General features: G+C 47.6%; 1 protein-coding gene across 4 annotated transcripts in view; it reads right to left on the minus strand.

The window, feature by feature from the left end:
• SEPHS1 (selenophosphate synthetase 1) overlaps positions 1 to 20574 on the minus strand; it is a 223882-nt gene that overhangs the window by 76222 nt on the left and 127086 nt on the right. For all 4 annotated transcript variants that reach the window (XM_063926893.1, XM_063926894.1, XM_063926896.1 and 1 more), the window contains exon 5: positions 17807 to 17961. In XM_063926893.1, the coding sequence (XP_063782963.1) occupies positions 17807 to 17961 (155 nt within the window). The remainder of the gene's footprint in view (positions 1 to 17806; positions 17962 to 20574) is intronic.

The following is a 20574-nucleotide window of genomic DNA, read 5'->3' on the forward strand; positions in this document are numbered from 1 at the left end:
CGGACCATTTGTCCAGCAGGTCCCACTGGAAAGTTCTTGCGTGGAATCTGCCGAATGGGATTGCTTCGTAGGAAGCCACCATTTTTCCCAGAACCCTTTCATTGATGTACTGAGACTTGGCTCGGTTATAGGAGGTTCCCGACTAGCTCGGATAACTCCCTGACTTTCTCCTCCGGGAGAAACACCTTTTTCTGGACTGTGTCCAGGATCATCCCCTAGGAACAGAAGACGAGTCGTCGGAATCAGCTGCGATTTTGGAATATTGAGAATCCAATCGTGCTGCCGCAACACTACCTGAGATAGTGCTACACCGACCTCCAACTGTTCCCTGGATCTTACCCTTATCAGGGACTCGTCCAAGTAAGGGATAACTAAAATTCCCTTCCTTCGAAGGAGTATCATCATTTCGGCCATTACCTTGGTAAAGACCCGGGGTGCCGTGGACCATCCATACGGCAGCGTCTGAACTGATAGTGACAGTTCTGTACCACAAACCTGAGGTACCCTTGGTGAGAAAGGTAAATTGGGACATGAAGGTAAGCATCCTTGATGTCCCGAGACATCATGTAGTCCCCTTCTTCCAGGTTTGCAATCACTGCTCTGAGTGACTCAATCTTGAATTTGAACCTCCGTATGTAAGTGTTCAAGATTTTAGATTTAGAATCGGTCTCACCGAGCCGTCCGGCTTCGGTACCACAACAGTGTGGAATAATACCCCGTTCCCTGTTGCAGGAGGGGTACCTTGATTATCACCTGCTGGGAATACAGCTTGTGAATGGCTTCCAAAACTGCCTCCCTGTCAGAGGGAGACATCGGTAAAGCCGACTTTAGGAAACGGCGAGGGGGAGACGTCTCGAATTCCAATTTGTACCCCTGAGATATCCCTTGAAGGATCCAGGGGTCTACTTGCGAGTGAGCCCACTGCGCGCTGAAATTCATTGAGACGGGCCCCCACCGTGCCTGATTCTGCTTGTAAAGCCCCAGCGTCATACTGAGGGCTTGGCAGAGGCGGGAGAGGGCTTCTGTTCCTGGGAACTGGCTGATTTCTGCAGCCTTTTTCCTCTCCCTCTGTCACGGGGCAGAAATGAGGAACCTTTTGCCCGCTTGCCCACGTAAAGACTGCGCCTGATAATACGGCGTCTTCTTATGTTGAGAGGCGACCTGGGGTACAAACGTGGATTTCCCAGCTGTTGCCGTGGCCACCAGGTCTGAAAGACCGACCCCAAATAACTCCTCCCTTTAATAAGGCAATACTTCCAAATGCCGTTTGGAATCCGCATCACCTGACCACTGTCGTGTCCATAACCCTCTACTGGCAGAAATGAACAACGCACTTAGACTTGATGCCAGTCGGCAAATATTCTGCTGTGCATCACGCATATATAGAAATGCATCTTTTAAATGTTCTATAGGCAATAATATACTGTCCCTATCTAGGGTATCAATATTTTCAGTCAGGGAATCCGACCACACCAACCCAGCACTGCACATCCAGGCTGAGGCGATTGCTGGTCGCAGTATAACACCAGTATGTGTGTAAATACATTTTAGGATACCCTCCTGCTTTCTATCAGCAGGATCCTTAAGGGCGGCCATCTCAGGAGAGGGTAGAGCCCTTGTTCTTACAAGCGTGTGAGCGCTTTATCCACCCTAGGGGATGTTTCCCAACGCACCCTAACCTCTGGCGGGAAAGGATATAATGCCAATAACATTTTAGAAATTATCAGTTGTTATCGGGGGAAACCCACGCATCATCACACACCTCATTTAATTTCTCAGATTCAGGAAAACTACAGGTAGTTTTTCCTCACCGAACATAATACCCCTTTTTGGTGGTACTCGTATTATCAGAAATGTGTAAAACATTTTTCATTGCCTCAATCATGTAACGTGTGGCCCTACTGGAAGTCACATTTGTCTCTTCACCGTCGACACTGGAGTCAGTATCCGTGTCGGCGTCTATATCTGCCATCTGAGGTAACGGGCGCTTTAGAGCCCCTGACGGCCTATGAGACGTCTGGACAGGCACAAGCTGAGTAGCCGGCTGTCTCATGTCAACCACTGTCTTTTATACAGAGCTGACACTGTCACGTAATTCCTTCCAACAGTTCATCCACTCAGGTGTCGACCCCCTAGGGGGTGACATCACTATTACAGGCAATCTGCTCCGTCTCCACATCATTTTTCTCCTCATAAATGTCGACACAAACGTACCGCCACACACAGGGAATGCTCTGATAGAGGACAGGACCCCACTAGCCCTTTGGGGAGACAGAGGGAGAGTTTGCCAGCACACACCAGAGCGCTATATATGTACAGGGATAACCTTATATAAGTGTTTTTCCCCTTATAGCTGCTGTATCTTTAATACTGCGCCTAATTAGTGCCCCCCTCTCTTTTTTAACCCTTTCTGTAGTGTAGTGACTGCAGGGGAGAGCCAGGGAGCTTCCCTCCAACGGAGCTGTGAGGGAAAATGGCGCCAGTGTGCTGAGGAGATAGGCTCCGCCCCCTTCTCGGCGGCCTTATCTCCCGTTTTTCTGTGAATTCTGGCAGGGGTTAAATTCATCCATATAGCCCAGGAGCTATATGTGATGCATTTTTTGCATTCCAAGGTGTTTTTATTGCGTCTCAGGGCGCCCCCCCCCCCCCCAGCGCCCTGCACCCTCAGTGACCGGAGTGTGAAGTGTGCTGAGAGCAATGGCGCACAGCTGCAGTGCTGTGCGCTACCTTGTTGAAGACAGGACGCCTTCTGCCGCCGATTTTCCGGACCTCTTCTGTCTTCTGGCTCTGTAAGGGGGCCGGCGGCGCGGCTCTGGGACCTATCCATGGCTGGGCCTGTGATCGGTCCCTCTGGAGCTAATGTCCAGTAGCCTAAGAAGCCCAATCCACTCTGCATGCAGGTGAGTTCGCTTCTTCTCCCCTTAGTCCCTCGATGCAGTGAGCCTGTTGCCAGCAGGTCTCACTGAACATAAAAAACCTAAAACTAAACTTTTCACTAAGCAGCTCAGGAGAGCCACCTAGTCTGCACCCTTCTCGTTCGGGCACAAAAATCTAACTGAGGCTTGGAGGAGGGTCATGGGGGGAGGAGCCAGTGCACACCAGGTAGTTCTAAAGCTTTACTTTTGTGCCCAGTCTCCTGCGGAGCCGCTATTCCCCATGGTCCTTACGGAGTCCCCAGCATCCACTAGGACGTCAGAGAAATAGATTTACCGGTGAGTAAAATCTTATTTTCTCTGACGTCCTAGTGGATGCTGGGAACTCCGTAAGGACCATGGGGATTATACCAAAGCTCCCAAACGGGCGGGAGAGTGCGGATGACTCTGCAGCACCGAATGAGCAAACTCAAGGTCCTCCTCAGCCAGGGTATCAAACTTGTAGAATTTAGCAAACGTGTTTGAACCCGACCAAGTAGCAGCTCGGCAAAGTTGTAAAGCCGAGACCCCTCGGGCAGCCGCCCAAGAAGAGCCAACTTTCCTCGTGGAATGGGCTTTTACAGATTTAGGATGCGGCAGTCCTTACGGAGTTCCCAGCATCCACTAGGTCTAGGACGTCAGAGAAATAGGATTTTAATTACCTACCGGTAAATCCTTTTCTCGTAGTCCGTAGAGCATAGGTCTGCAAACTCGGTCCTCATTACCCCACACAGTGCATGTTTTGCAGATCTCCTCACAGAGGGGCAGATGTATTAAGCCTGGAGAAGTGATAAACCAGTGATTAGTGCAAGGTGATAACGCGCCAGCCAATCAGCTCCAATATGTAAATTAATAGTTAGGAGCTGATTGGCTGGTGTGTTATCACCTTGCACTTATCACTGGTTTATCACTTCTCCAGGCTTAATACATCTGCCCCAGAATCACAAGTGAAATAATTAACTCCATCTGCGGACCTTTTAAAATGTGTCTGTGAGTAATTAATACACCTGTGCACCTGCTGGGTTACATGCAAAACATGCACTGTGTGGGGTAATGAGGACCGAGTTTGCAGACATATGCCGTAGAGGATACCGAGGTCCATTTAGTACCATGGGGTATAGACAGGTCCACTAGGAGCCATGGGCACTTTAAGAATTTGATATGGGCTGGCTCCCCCCTCTATGCCCCTCCTCCCAGACTCAGTCTAGGAAACTGTGCCCGAGGAGACGGACATACTTTGAGATAAGGATAGTGGTGAGATTCCGAACCAACACACACACACACACACACACACACACACACACACACACACACACACACCAAGAGGAAAGTCAAGCTAACCAAACTTGAAACAGGAACAGCAACGGCTGAACCAACATTACTTAACCAAGTAACAGTGCAGGAAGAACGAATGGGCGGGTGCCCAGTATCCTCTATGGGCTACGAGAAAAGGATTTATTTACCGGTAGGTAATTAAAATCCTATTTTCTCTTATGTCCTAGAGGATACTGGGGTCCATTTAGTACCATGGGTATGTACCAAAGCTCCCAAACCGGGAGGGAGAGTGCTGAGGTTCCTGCAGAACTGAATGACCAAACTGAAGGTCTATAGAGGCCAAAGTATTGTACTTGTAGAACCAAACATGTTCGAACCTGACCAAGTTGCTGCTCGGCAGAGCTGTAAAGCTGACACACCCCGGGCAGCCGCCCAAGAAGAACCCACCGACCTAGTAGAGTAGGCCTGTACAGATATTGCCGTGGAATAAGCATGCTGGATAGTAAGTCTGATCCAGCGTGCAATTATCTGCTTTGAAGCAGGACACCCAATCTTATTGGGATCATAAAGAACAAACAGCGAGTCTGTCTTTCTGTGACGAGCTGTTCTTTTCACATACACCTTCAAAGCCCTCACAACATCCAAACACTTTGAAGTAGCAGAGGTGTCGGTGACAACCGGAACCACTATAGGTTGGTTGATGTGAAATGCGGACACCACTTTAGGAAGAAATTGTTCTGAGTTCAGCTCTGTCCTCATGGAAAATTAAATAGGGACTTTGTGAGACAAAGCCCCCAGCTCCGACACACGTCTGGCTGAAGCCAAGGCCAACAGTGTGACGGTCTTCCACGTAAGATATTTTACGTCCACCTCCTGTAACGGTTCAAACCAGTCCAACTGTAGGAACTGTAGCACCACATTGAGATCCCAAGGTGCCGTGGGAGGCACAAAGGGGGGTTGGATGTGCAGAACACCTTTCAAGAACGTCTGAACCTCAGGGAGAGAAGTCAATTGTTTCTGAAAGAAAATGGACAAGGCGAAATCTGGACTTTTATGGAGCCCAGACGCAGGTCCACATCCATGCCTGCCTGCAGATAAAGCAGGAAACGTCCCAGACGAAACTCTACCACAGAATAATTTCTGCTCTCACACCAAGAGACATATTTCTTCCAAATACGATGGTAATACTTAGACCAGGCATGTCCAAACTGCGGCCCTCCAGCTGTTGAGAAACTACACATCCCAGCATGCCCTGACAGAGCTTTAGCATTCTCTGACAGCAAAACTGTGCAGAGTATGCTGGGATATGTAGTTTCACAACAGCTGGAGGGCCGCAGTTTGGACATGCCTGACTTAGACGTTACCCCCTTCCTGGCCTGCAAAAGGGCGTTGTATATGGCCCTGAGTTCCAGAATGTTGATTGGAAGGATGACTTCCTGACTTGACCATCTTCCCTGAAACTGCAACCTCTGAGGCTTGCGTCTGTGGTTAACAGAATCCAGTTCTGAATTCCAAACATCCATCCTGCGACGAGGTGAGAAGACTGTAGCCACCACAGAAGAGAGATCCTAGCCTTTGGCGACAGACTGATCCTCTGGTGCATGTGAAGATGCGAACCGGACCATTTGTCCAACAGATCGAGCTGGAAGGATCTTGAGTGAAACAATCCATATTGAAGTGCCTCATAAGAGGCCACCATTTTCCCCACAAGGCGAATGCACAGATGCACCGCCACCCGGGTTGGCTTCAGGACATCCCGAACCATCGACTGGATTACCAATGCCTTTTCCAATGGAAGGAACACCTTTTGTGACTCCGTGTCCAGTATCATTCCTAGGAATGGGAGCCTCCGTGTTGGTTCTAGGTGAGATTTCAGAATGTTCAGATTCCACCCGTGATCATGGAGGAGTTTGGTTGAGAGAGCAATGCTGTCCAGCAACCTTTCCCTGGACGGCGCTTTTATCAGGAGATCGTCCAGGTACGGAATTATGTTCACTCCCTGCTTGCGGAGTAGAAACATCATCTCTGCCATCACCTTGGTGAACACCCTCGGTGCCGTGGAGAGACCAAATGGCAGGGCCTGGAACTGGTAGTGACAGTCTTGCAGTGCAAACTGGAGATAAGCCTGATGAGGCGGCCAGATCGAAATATGAAGGTACGCATCCTTGATATCCAGAGACACTAGGAATTCCCCCTCCTTCAGACCTGAGAATCACCGCTCTCAGAGACTCCATCTTGAATTTGAACACTCGTAAGTACGGGTTCAAAGAGTTGAGGTTCAGAATTGCTCTTACTGAACCGTCCGGCTTCAGTACTACGAACAAGTTGGAACAGTACCCTTTGTACTGAGGTGGAACTGAAACAATGCGAAAAAAATGGAATGACACAGCGCCACTTGTGAGGTGGGTTCTCAGTAAAATATATAAAATATATAAAACAAAATTGCTGATAAAACACACGTAACCTCGCTAGAAGGTGTCTGCCAACCCTTAAGAATGCAGTCCTGGTACAGTACTGCTGGGAAATGTATAGAAATGGGGGGAATAAGGGTACCGGCGACTTGTGTTGTTTAAAATGCAATAGTTAAACATAGATTTTATGACCTGAGTCTGTACCAGTTTTTGGATGGCATGCTGTAACCTTATACTTGCCTCTTGTAAAACTGGCAAGCCTGATTTGAAGAATCTGTGAGGTGGGAGCTTTTGGAACTCCAGTCTGTAGCCCTGGGAAATAAGATCTATGACCCATGGATCCTGGCACGAATTTGACCAGAGTTGACTTTAGAATTGTAGTCGGGCTCCCACCTGACAGCCTTCCAGGCATTGCAGTCCACCGTCATGCTGAAGTCTTTGAGGAAGCAGAGCCTGAGCTCTGTTCCTGAGCACCTGCTGTGGCTGGTTTGCATGGTTTACCTCTTGCGCCGCTTGAGGACGTAGAAGCACCTCTGGATTTTCCCTTGAACTTGCCCGTCCGAAAGGACTGTAACTTAGAAGCTGAATAAGTCTTCTTGGTAGGGGGGGCTGCGGAAGGAAGATACATAAACGTAGCCGCAGTAGCTGTGGAGATCCATTTGTCTAATTCATCTCAAAACAAGGCCTCTCTTGAGAATTGTAGGCTTTCCACGCCTTTTCTGGAGTCTGCGTCAGCAGTCCACTGGTGAAGCCACAAGTCCCTGTGTGCCGAAAATACCATAGTGGTGGTGTGTGCGTTAAGCACGCCTATTTCCTTTATGGCTTCAACCAGTCCTGTATATGCTGCAGGAATAAGACAACATCCCCACTAGATAAGGAATCTAACCCCTCAATTAGGTTACTTGACCATTTAGCAATGGCTTTAGTGATCCACGCACATGCAATATTGGGTCTTTGGGCCACCCCAGCAGCTGTGTACAATGATTTCAGTGTAGTCTCAATTTTACGATCAGCCATGTCTTTCAGGGAGGCTGCCCCAGGGACAGGCAATACAATTTTATGTGACAGTCTAGAGACTGATGCGTCCATTATCGGTGGATTTTCCCATTTTTTCCTATCCTCCAGAGGAAAAGGAAAAGATGAGAGCAAACTTTTAGGGATCTGAAACGTCTTATCAGGATTAACCCATGGTTCTTCAAACAGGGTATTCAATTTCTTTAACACAGGAAAAGTAACCGAGGACTTCTTTTTTACATTAAAATAAGAGTCCTCACACTCCTCTGACACCTTATCAGGAATATGCAGAACATCTCTGATAGCCTCTATTCCCTGTGACAGAGTTGCATCCTCCCCCTCCTCCATGTCTGACCTGTCAGCGTCAGAGTCAGACTGCAGGATATGGGCCAGAGATCGCTTTTGTGGACAAATGGGAGGGGATTGAGACGCTGTTTTGGGGACTGAGTCTCTGTTCATAATCTCATCCACAGTCTGTTTAAGAATTGCATCTTTCTTATTGTGGGACAATTTTGTAGAAAAAGTGGAGATCATCCCTCTAAGAGAATTAACCCACTCTGGTTCAGCCCTGCTATTCTGTGAACCCTGAGTACCCAGTAGTAAGCCCCCTGGTGAAGAGGAACACTCTGCTGTACAAGAAACACACTCTTTGCCTGACAATGTAAATGTGACAGCACACCCACACAGGAAAAGGTTAAGCACAAATAACCCACAAACAGCTCTTCAGGGAGACACAGAGTTGTTTGGTGCCAGACCCCACAGCGCCCTTACAGCTAATGCCAAACTTAGCCGGGTCGCAGACTAAGTACCCTGATAGGGGACTTAGTACACTAATAGTCGCTCCCCCCCCCCTGCTATGACCCCCTGGTACCGCTGAGGTAATTTGGAGTCACACCGGAGGAGCTGCTCGTCCCTGTCAGTCAGCATCTGTGTCCACTGCAGAGGGAAAATGGCGCTGGTGAGCTGCTGGATCCTCTCATAGTGAAGCCCCGCCCCTTCAATGGTGCACGGTCTTCTCGCTTTTTTTATACTGGCTGAAGTAATTTTTTTGCTTAAAATGGAGCAGAACCGTTTTAAGGCTGTGTTTACCAGTTTGGGTACTGTGTACAGTGTACTGAGATGCAGTTGTGTACGGTGTCTGAAGCAGTGCGTCTCCATACCCTCGTGTAGCCACAATGGCCAGCGCCCCGATAACCGGGACGCCGGCTCAGAACTCACCACTCTAAATTCTTCTGGCTCTGATAGGGGTGGCGGCGTGCTGCGGGAATGCACGCTCGCCGTGGTGGGGCTTGCGAATAGTTCCCTCAGGAACTCAGTATCCTGTCAGCGGGGAACGGGGCCATTAACCCTTCAAGAGGTTGGGCCGTCCCCCCCTAAGTCCTACGAAGCAGGCAGGCTGGTGCCAACCAGCCCTGCCTGAAAATAACAAACAGAAAATAAATGCAGAAAACTCTTCAGGAGCTTCCTTCAGCGTGACCGGCTCCTCCGGGCACATTTTCTAAACTGAGTCTGGTAGGAGGGGCATAGAGGGAAGAGCCAGCCCACACTATAAAATTCTTAAAGTGCTCATGGCTCCTAGTGGACCCGTCTATACCCCATGGTACTAAATGGACCACAGTATCCTCTAGAATGTAAGAGAAAGAAAGATTTATGGTAAAAAAAATAAAAAATTACCTTCATTAACTCTTTTTCTTCGAGGTCCATGGGATCCACAGGGTGAACCTTGGGTATGATCTGATGGAGACCAGGACTGGCACCGAACAATAAAACTTTGTGATCCTCCCACGATGCACAGGGCTCCTCTCCCTTCATACACAGCCCCCATGCTCAGGCACTTCAGTTTTAGTTTACAAGCCTAAAGCATAAGCTGGAGAAAGGAGAGAAGAAAGTATGGAACACACAGAAATCACACACTCATAGAGAAGAAAAGGGAACTGGTGACCGCAAAGGCAACCCATTGAAGCGTGGTGCATCATGGTGGGCGCCCTATGGATCCCATGGACCTCAGAGAAATACAGTTAACGAAGGTAAGTTTTACCATAACTCTTTCTTTTCTTCTTCGGGTCCATGGTCTCCACAGGGTTAGCCTTGGGATGTCCCTAAGCAGTTGTAATAGGGAGAGAACGCTCCTAAATTGAAAGGAGGACTTGACGGCTAGAAGTTGCATCCAATTAGAATCTAGGTCACCTCTTGCATCGCTGTCACACTGCGAGTGCCACCCTGACGATTTATATAGGCCACTGCAGTGGTGTTGCCCGATTGTTTTTATACTGGTGCACCCCTGGGCCATTTGAAGGGCGCAGTAAACAGCTCGAAGTTCCAGGACATTGATTGGGAGATCCCTTTCAGTCAGATACCAGCTTCCCTGAAAGGAGTGACTGCCCGTAACAGCTCCCGACCCCTGAGTCTGGTGTCTGTGGTGAGGAGTGTCCAGTGCGGAATCCAGAACGGCCGGCCCTTGTCGTAGCCATCATGAAAGAGACGCCCGAAGAGATCGGTGCAGAATCAAGGTCTGGTACTTGATCTGCGTTGGTAACCCCATCCATTCCATGATTATCAGGAATTGAAGAGGCCTGGAATGAAATTGGGCGTATTCTACCATGTCAAACACTGAGACCATGGAGCCTAGGGTCTGCTTTGCTGCATGAACCGAGACCCTTGGACTGTGAAGTAGTTTGTGTATGCGCAACTGCAACATTACAAGCTTGTCCTGAGGAAGGAAGATACATTGTACACTGGCATGCAGCATCCTCTAAGATGGGATGAGCGAGGACTTGGGTCAGTTGATTTTTCGTCTATGATTTTGTAGGAAGGACACAGTCTGTTGTAGGTGACGTTCCAACACCGTTGGAGACTGCGCCAAAAGAAGTCTGAGTAAGGTAGTACCCGAATTCCCTGTATCCGAAGATGGGCCGCCATCACTGCCATGAGCTTAGTGAACCCCCTGGTGGCTGTGGACAGTCGGAAGGGAGGGCCTGGAATTGGAAATGCTGTGCAGGACAGCAAAGCGAAGATGTTGTTGATGACAGGGTGCTATAGGTACATGAAGGTACGCATCCTGTATATCCAGGGAGATCATATAGTCTCCAGGTCGCATAGCAGGACAATGTAACGTAGTGTTTCCATAGGGAACTTGGGGACCTTGATGTTCTTGTTCAGTAACTCCAGGTTCAGAATGGAACGGTATGACCCATTTGGCTTCTGAACTAAAAAGTGTGTAGACTAGAACACCTGACCCTGCTGAAGTCGCGGCACAGGGATGACACCTGACTGCAGTAGGGATCACAAGACTCCCGTCAGTGCTTGGGCTTTGCCGGGGCCTGGCGACGGAGTAGTAGGGAAGAATTGTCCGGGAGGACACTTCATGAAGGAAAGAGCGTACCCGTTCTACCCATGTGTTAGATAGCTCATTAACCCAAGAAGCCGTTGAGGTTACAAAATAGATTTAACTGACCCCAAACACCTCTCATCCAAACTGTCATTAAAGGATACTGAATCAGGAATGGTGGAGGCCTTGGGTGTCTACCTGGGGAGAAATATTCTACCTACTCAGTCACATGCAAAGTAGTACATCTTTATGGTACCTGGTACTACCTATCTAGCCTCTGCCATGCCGTCAAAAGAGTCAAGTGTCAAATGGATGGCAAGAACACAGCCTGTTTTTATGTCCTCTTTAGCAGAGAGACCAAGGGAACTTCTTGTTCACCTAGGTTCTTAAAGATTAAGGTCTGATGGATGAGTAACACCAAATTCTCCACTTCATACCTACTGGGAGAAATATCCTCCCAACTCTCAGGGTCCTCCAAGTCAGATCCCCCAGAACCTCCACCCCCTTCACCAGGGGGACCCAAAATGGACTCGCTCTTGAAAAGCAACCACCTACAGGGGAGGGCACAGCAGAGTGATCCTACCTGCTCCTCTCCAGCAGAATACCATAAAGAAGTCCAAAGTACATTAAAACAAACTGAAGCTGGATTCAAGATAGTAAACTGCTACTAGGGTAAAAAAAAAAAAAAAAAAACACAGAACAGAAAATTATTTTGGCCTCTGTGGGCTATAACGGGAAGAGTTATGCTTTAAACAAGTTTTGTTTTTATTTGTGCCTGATCTTGGTTTGGCACCTTCTACTTGCCACTGTCCCTTGGAATGGATGAAAAAATAAGATTTTAAACCTACCGGTAAATCTTTTTCTCCTAGTCCGTAGAGGATGCTGGGGACTCCGTAAGGACCATGGGTATAGACGGGCTCCGCAGGAGACATGGGCACTCAGACTTTAGATGGGTGTGAACTGGCCCCTCCCTCTATGCCCCTCCTTCAGACCTCAGTTAAAGAATTGTGCCCAGAGGAGACGGACAGTACGAGGAAAGGATTTTTGTTAATCTAAGGGCGAGATACATACCAGCCCACACCATACACACCGTACAACATGGAATATACCAAACCAGTTAACAGTATGAATAAAACAGCATCAGCCAGAGACTGATCACAACTGTAACATAACCCTTATGTAAGCAACAACTATATACAACTATATACAAGCCTTGCAGAAATTGTCCGCACTGGGACGGGCGCCCAGCATCCTCTACGGACTAGGAGAAAAAGATTTACCGGTAGGTTTAAAATCTTATTTTCTCTTACGTCCTAGAGGATGCTGGGGACTCCGTAAGGACCATGGGGATTATACCAAAGCTCCAGACCGGGCGGGAGAGAGCGGATGACTCTGCAGCACCGATTGAGCAAACATGAGGTCCTCATCAGCCAGGGTATCAAACTTGTAGAATTTTGCAAAAGTGTTTGAACCCGACCAAGTAACTGCTCGGCACAGCTGTAATGCCGAGACGCCTCGGGCAGCCGCCCAAGAAGAGCCCACCTTCCTAGTGGAATGGGCCTTTACCGAATTTGGTAACGGCAATCCTGCCATAGAATGAGCCTGCTGAATCGTGTTACAGATCCAGCGAGCAATAGTCTGCTTAGAAGCAGGAGCGCCAACCTTGTTGGCCGCATACAGGACAAACAGTGCCTCTGTTTTCCTAACTCGAGCCGTCCTGGCTACATAAATTTTTAAGACCCTGACTACATCAAGGGACTTGGAATCCTCCACCCGTAGCCACAGGCACCACAATAGGTTGGTTCATATGGAACGACGAAACCACCTTAGGTAGAAATTGAGGACGAGTTCTCAACTCCGCTCGATCCACATGGAAAATCAGATAGGGGCTCTTGTGAGACAAAGCCGCCAATTCGGACACCCGCCTCGCAGATGCCAAGGCCAACAACATGACCACTTTCCAAGTGAGAAATTTTAACTCCACCGTTTGAAGAGGTTCAAACCACTGTGATTTAAGGAACCGTAACACCACGTTAAGGTCCCACGGTGCCACTGGGGGCTGAAAAGGAGGTTGGATGTGTAGCACTCCCTTTACAAAAGTCTGGACTTCTGGGAGAGAAGCCAATTCCTTCTGAAAGAATATAGATAAGGCCGAAATCTGCACCTTAATGGAGCCTAACTTAAGGCCCATATCCACTCCTGTCTGTAGAAAGTGGAGAAAACGCCCCAGCTGAAAATCTTCCGTAGGAGCATGCTTGGCCTCACACCAAGAAATATATTTCCTCCAGATACGGTGATAGTGCTTCGCCGTTACCTCCTTCCTAGTTTTGATTAGCGTAGGGATGACTTCCCCCGGAATACCTTTCCTAGCTAGGATTTGGTGTTCAACCGCCATGCCGTCAAACGTAACCACGGTAAGTCTTGAAACACACAGGGCCCCTGTTGCAACAGGTCCTCCCTGGGAGGAAGAGGCCACGGATCTTCCGCGCTCATTTCCTGAAGATCTGAATACCAGGCCCTTCGAGGCCAATCTGGAACAATGAGTATTGTCTGCACTCTTATTCGTCTTATGATTCTCAATATTTTTGAGATGAGTGGAAGTGGAGGGAACACATAGACCGACTGAAACACCCACGGTGTCACTAGTGCGTCCACCGCCACTGCCTGAGGGTCCGTTGACCTGGAACAATACGTCCAAAGCTTTTTGTTGAGGCGTGACGCCATCATGTCTATTTGAGGAAGTCCCCAACGACTTGTTATCTCTGCAAAGACCTCTTGATGAAGTCCCCACTCTGCTGGATGGAGATCGTGTCTGCTGAGGAAGTCTGCTTCCCAGTTGTCCACTCCCGGAATGAAGACAGCTGACAGAGCGCTTACATGATTTTCCGCCCAGCGAAGAATCCTGGTGGCTTCTGCCATTGCTGCTCTGCTCCTTGTCCCGCCCTGGCGGTTTACATGCGCCACGGCTGTGACGTTGTCTGATTGGATCAGAACGGGTAGGTTGCGAAGAAAAACTCTCGGCCTGTTGCAGGCTGTTGTATATGGCCCTTAATTCCAGCACACTGATGTGTAGACAAGCCTCCTGGCTTGACCATATTCCATGAAAATGTCTTCCTTGTGCGACAGCTCCCCATCCTCGGAGGCTCATGTCCGTGGTCACAAGAACCCAATCTTGAATGCCGAACCTGCGACCCTCTAGAAGGTGAGCACTCTGGAGCCACCACAGGAGAGAGACCCTGGCCTTGAGGGACAGGCTTAACCTCTGATGTATCTGTAGATGGGACCCTGACCACTTGTCCAGAAGGTCCCACTGAAAAAAGTTCTTGCATGGAACCTGCCGAACGGAATGGCCTCATAGGCCGCCATCATTTTTCCCAATACTCGAGCGCATTGATGAACTGACACTCTTTTTGGTTTCAGCAGGTCCTTGACCATGCTCTGGAGTTCCTGGGCTTTTTCCATTGGGAGAAAAACCCTCTTTTTTTCCGTGTCCAGAACCATGCCCAAAAATGACAGCCAAGTTGTCGGAACCAACTGCGACGTCGGTAGATTTAGAATCCAGCCGTGTTGTTGTAGTACTCTCAGGGAGAGAGACACGCTATTTAGTAACTGATCTCTCGATCTTGCCTTTATCAGGAGATCGTCCAAGTATGGGATAATTGTGACCCCCTGCTTGCGCAGGAGCACCATCATTTCCGCCATCACCTTGGTGAAAATTCTCGGGGTCGTGGAAAGCCCAAACGGCAACGTCTGAAACTGGTAATGACAATCCTGTACAGCGAATCTCAGGTACGCCTGATGAGGAGGATATATGGGGACATGAAGGTAAGCATCCTTTATGTCTAGTGACACCATAAAATCCCCCCCTTCGAGGTTGGAGATCACTGCCCGTAGAGATTCCATCTTGAATTTGAACCTTTTCAAATATAGGTTTAGGGATTTTAGATTCAGAATTGGTCTGACCGAGCCATCCGGCTTCGGGACCACAAACAGAGTTGAATAAAACCCTTTCCCCTGTTGCCCTTGGGGAACCTTGATAATCACCTGCTGTTGACACAGTTTTGGTATGGCAGCTGAAACGGTTTCCCTCTCTGGGGGAGAAGCTGGCAAGGCCGATCTGAAAAATCGGTGTGGAGGCACATCTTCGAACTCCAGTTTGTAGCCTTGGGATACAATTTCAATCACCCAAGGATCCAAATCCGACTGAACCCAGACCTGGTTGAAGAGACGAAGACGTGCCCCCACCGGTGCGGACTCCCGCAGCGGAGCCCCAGCGTCATGCGGTGGATTTTGTAGAGGCCAGGGAGGATTTACTACCCGTAGCTGGTGTTCTTTTCCCTCTACCTCTACAGAGGAAGGAAGAGCCCCGACCCTTTCTGAACTTATGCGACCGAAAGGACTGCATCTGGTATTGAGGTATTATCTTTTGCTGTGGGGGAACATAAGGCAAAAAAGAAGACTTACCCGCGGTAGCTGTGGAAACCAGGTCCGCGAGGCCCTCCCCAAATAAAACTTCACCCTTGTTAGGCAAAGCCTCCATATATCTCTTTGAATCAGCATCACCTGTCCATTGACGGGTCCACAGGGACCTTCTAGCAGAAACTGCCATGGCATTGGCTCTTGAACCCAACAGCCCAATATCTCTCGCAGCCTCTCTCATATATAACGCTGCGTCCTTAATGTGACCCAAGGTCAACAAAATACTATCCTTATCCAAGGTGTTAATGTCCGATGACAAGTTATCTACCCACGCTGCAATTGCGCTACCAACCCATGCCGACACTACTGCAGGCCTGAGTAGGGCTCCCGTATGCGCGTAAATTGATTTTAAGGTAGTTTCCTGCCTGCGATCCGCAGGATCCTTTAGGGCTGCCGTGTCCGGGGACGGTAGCACCACCCTTTTGGATAAGCGCGTCAAGGCCTTGTCCACCGTGGGCGAGGATTCCCACCATAACCTGTCCTTTGAGGGGAAAGGATACGCCATAATAATTCTCTTGGGAACCTGCAGTCTCTTGTCTGGAGTTTCCCAAGCCTTTTCAAATAAAGCGTTCAACTCATGAGATGGGGGAAACGTTACCTCAGGTTTCTTTCCCTTAAACATGCAGACCCTCGTGTCAGGGACAGAAGGGTCCTCTGAGATATGTAATACATCTTTTATTGCAATAATCATATTGAATACTCTTGGCCACTCTTGGGTGCAACCTCACATCATCATAGTCGACACTGGAGTCAGAATCCGTGTCGGTATAAGTGTCTGCTACCTGGGAAAAGGGACGTTTATAGGATCCTGAAGGGTCTTGTGACACAGTCAAAGCCATGGATTGACTCCCTGCTTTGTCCTTGGACTCTGCTTTGTCCAATCTCTTATGTAATAAAGTCACATTAGCATTTAACACATTCCACATGTCCAACCAATCAGGTGTCGGCTGTGCCGATGGAGACACCCCCACCATCTGCTCTGCATCCTCCCTAGACGAGCCTTCCGCTTCAGACATGTCGACACACACGTACTGACACCCCCACACACACTGGGATATATGAATATGGGGACAGCCCCCCAATAAGGCCCTTTGGAGAGACAGAGAGAGAGTATGCCAGCACACACCCAGCGCCACTAGACACTGAAAACACAGTCCCAGCCTATACAGCGCTTTTTTATATATATGATTTGCGCCAAATAAATGTGCCCCCTCGTTTTTTGTCCCGTTACTTGGTTCAGCAGGGGAGAGTCCGGGAGCAGCTTCTCTGCAGCATGCTGTGGAGAAAATGGCGCTGGTTAGTGCTGGAGGATCAAGCCCCGCCCCCTCGACGGCGGGCTTCGGTCCCGTTCATTTTTTTTTTTTTAACTGGCGGGGGTTTAATAATATACTGCCTCCGCAGTATCTAACAATGGTGCCAGTGTTATGTGAGGTAATTATTGCTGCCCAGGGCGCCCCTCCTGCGCCCTGCACCCTTGCTGTGCCTGTGTGTGTGTGGGAGCAATGGCGCGCAGCGCAACCGCTGCGCGGTACCTCTCTGAAGAACTGAAGTCTTCTTCCGCCTTTGTTGTCTTCTTACTTCATATACTTACCCGGCTTCTATCTTCCGGCTCTGTGAGGAGGACGGCAGCGCGGCTGCGGGACGAACAGCGAGGACGACACCTGTGTTCCGACCCTCTGGAGCTAATGGTGTCCAGTAGCCTAAGAAGCAGAGCCTATCAGTAAAGTAGGTCTGCTTCTCTCCCCTCAGTCCCACGAAGCAGGGAGCCTGTTGCCAGCAGTGCTCCCTGAAAATAAAAAACCTAACAAAAGTCTTTTCAGAGAAACTCAGTAGAGCTCCCCTGCAGTGCATCCAGTCTCCTCTGGTCACAGGATCTAACTGAGGTCTGGAGGAGGGGCATAGTTGGAGGGGCCAGTTCACACCCATCTAAAGTCTTAGAGTGCCCATGTCTCCTGCGGAGCCCGTCTATACCCATGGTCCTTACGGAGTCCCCAGCATCCTCTAGGACGTAAGAGAAATGTGAAATAAAGCTAATATAATAAAACATAGCCTTAATAAAAATAATAAACCTAGGACAGTTGATAAATGTAGTATGATGCACTCCCCATGGCTCGAGACTCATTTCAGGCTGACAGCGAGTGTCTAGTCCAGTCCCGTAGCAGTAATATGCAGCAGGGTGAGCAGTGGAGAGCAAGCAGAAGATGTCAGAGGTGACCATCATAGTATGTACAGAGCATCCCAGGTAAGTAACCTTATAGGACTCGGATTTGCATCATAAAACGGCACTTTAATATTTGTGTGTGGAGCTATTACATATAAAAGTTACGGTACATAACAAACATCGAGTTTTATTCCTCTGTAGTATTGCAACTCATTCAGTAACTCACATGATAAATTCATTAGGCTGACAGACCGTTGTGGCTACTCCTCCTAGAACTACCCAAGGGTTTAATACGGTCTGGCCTCCTGTAACTGAAGTCCCTGCTTCTTCTGCAGCATCCTTGAAGCCCTGAATGATAAGAGGCATCACCTTGTCTCTTTCCTAGGATGCAAAATTAAAATATATGCAAATAATTAGAACAAATACCACTCTAAGTGACATGACACGCATTGTGATATTCATTGTGTATGCTGGATAAACGCTTTTATTATTGTAAGTTTTAGTTAATGGCAACTGAATAAAGATTGGTGTGATCACAAATTAACACACACACACACAAGCAATACTTGCAGTTTCTGCACAAGAAAGTTGATAGATTACAATAGCTGTATGTATCAACATGTAGCTGATAACTTTGTCCCATCATTTATTATTATTTATGGCTGGTTCTCTCTATTCCCATTTGGGATCAGTGCCAATTCAGGTAAGGTCATGGTAGATTTAATAGTTACTGAAAGAGCTGATGTTATGGATATCTACAAATGTGGATCATACAAAAGTTTCAGAAATACAGTAGGCAAATTAAACATTTCAATAAATGAAGTCCTGCACAGCAGTATGCAAACTCTAGGGGTTTGGGCGCTGCAAGTCTCATTTCAATCAAGTTGCTATGCCTTAATCAGTGTGGTAGCAAACCAAAAAATTTAGTAATCGGGAAAAACCATGTTGCACTGCAGATGGGGCAGATGTAAAATGTGCAGAGAGTAAAGGCCCATACACACTAGACGAGAGAGTCAGAGATATTGGTCAGTAGGGCCAATCTGAGCGAGATCTTGTACAATCTCGTCTACTGTGTACACTCAATGTCGATAAAGATGCATGCTCCCACGTATCGTTAACGACCCCCTCCCTCGTCTGAACATGTACAGACGAGGAAGGTCAACGTTAATGACAGCGGCGTCATTCCCCCCGCCACTCCCTTCCCCGCTGGCATCAGCAAATGTGTATGCACTTGCCGATGCTGGCACCCCGCCGCTGCCAAAATCGGTGTCGGTGGGGGTCGTTTAGTGTGTATGGGCCTTTAGGTGAGGTGTGTTCAAACAAATATCTAAATTGCAGTGTAGAAATTAAGCAGTCAGTATTTACCCTGCACAGAAACAACACACCACACCCAAATTTAACTCTCTCTGACTCACCTGCAGTGCAACATGGTTTTGCCCAATTGCTAACAAACCTCAGTAACTCCCATAGTCCTCTAAAGCAGGCCTGGACAAATTCCTTAATGCTAATAGAGCCAAGAACTGGGAAGCCAAATTTTAGCAAAAGGTATTGATGCTTGGCATATGCTAACAGAGTAAGGGAATTATATATATATTATACACAGCTCAAATGAACTGCAAATTATATAGCCAGGGTATTTAGCTATAGTCCCAACATTAGTTTCATACTATGCCCCACACAGAACCCTAAATAACAATGCCAACCCTCCACAACCACTACAGAAGTGATTACTGGAGCTTTTGGCAATGCCTAGTTTGGTCATACATCTATAGATTAATGAATGTCTGTTAAGGTAAATAAAAATGAATGTGAGCTGTTTCATTTATACAAGTAGCCTATTTATTTCAAAAGCCACTTCATTTCAATTGGGTTCTACAATTAACATAATTCATCCTGTTGGGTGTAAATAGGAAAAATACAGCACAATGTTGATACAACTTGCGCTCAACAATCTCGTGGATATGTACATAATGTGAAGATAATGGACTTCTTTAAAGAGTAAAGACATGCTAAGAATACACAAACAGAATTAAAAACAAAAGAAAACAAACACATCTGGAACATGTGTATGCAAAGTATGAACATGTAATAGAAAAGGTCTTTTATTAACATTTAGGTAGCACTTGCAGTGTAAGTTAAGGTTAGTGTTTAAACAAGCGTGTTTAAGAGGCCTAAGGTAGTCAAGCTGGCTAGCTCTTCTTAGTTACATATCATTGCCAGTGTCACTTTGACTCTTGCCACAAGTTTTCAGTTACCATGGAGAAGAATATTTGTCCAGTCCTACCCTAAAATAGTAGTGCCAGCTTGCAAAGCCATTAATACTTAAATAAAACCATGAAACATGCCATTTTATTGCTTTCGAACAGTGTTGGAAGTACATATTGGGGCCAATGTAGTGTTAGGAGCAAATATAGCTACTGGAATTTGCAGATGGAAAAAACAAATGTGCCACAGGGTGGAAAATTTAAATTGCACAACCAGATTTAGAGCTGACACAGTGTATGTAACGAATAGCGATGGCCAGTAAGTATGTGTAGTACGTAAGAGCATGCAGTATTTGCCCAATGTACTCTTTGTAGATAGTGTGCATTGAAATATAAATACATTAGTTTAAATTTTACGGAAGTGGTAAGAAAGGAAACACTAGGACAAAGCAAGTGTAAAAATGTGCAAGTTTAATAAGCAAGCAAGAAAACGTCAATACATTTAGGGTCATATATAATACCGGACAGATATTATCATAAGAGTATAATTAACACATATACACAGAGACAGAGACAGAGACAGAGAGAGAGAGAGAGAGACAGAGACAGAGAGAGAGAGAGAGAGAGACAGGATCCCATGCCGGGAGTATCCACGGAAGGCACTATATATAATCTATCTAGCGGAGGTCTGTACCTTACTGTAGCTGCCTAGCTTTCAATAGTCTATTATTTTAAGCAAGCAACAGTATCGAATGTCTTGACTGTAACAACTAGAATTGTTTGCTTACTT

This window comes from Pseudophryne corroboree, chromosome 6 (assembly GCF_028390025.1).
Source record: "Pseudophryne corroboree isolate aPseCor3 chromosome 6, aPseCor3.hap2, whole genome shotgun sequence".
In the NCBI taxonomy this organism is placed as follows: Eukaryota; Metazoa; Chordata; class Amphibia; order Anura; family Myobatrachidae; genus Pseudophryne; species Pseudophryne corroboree.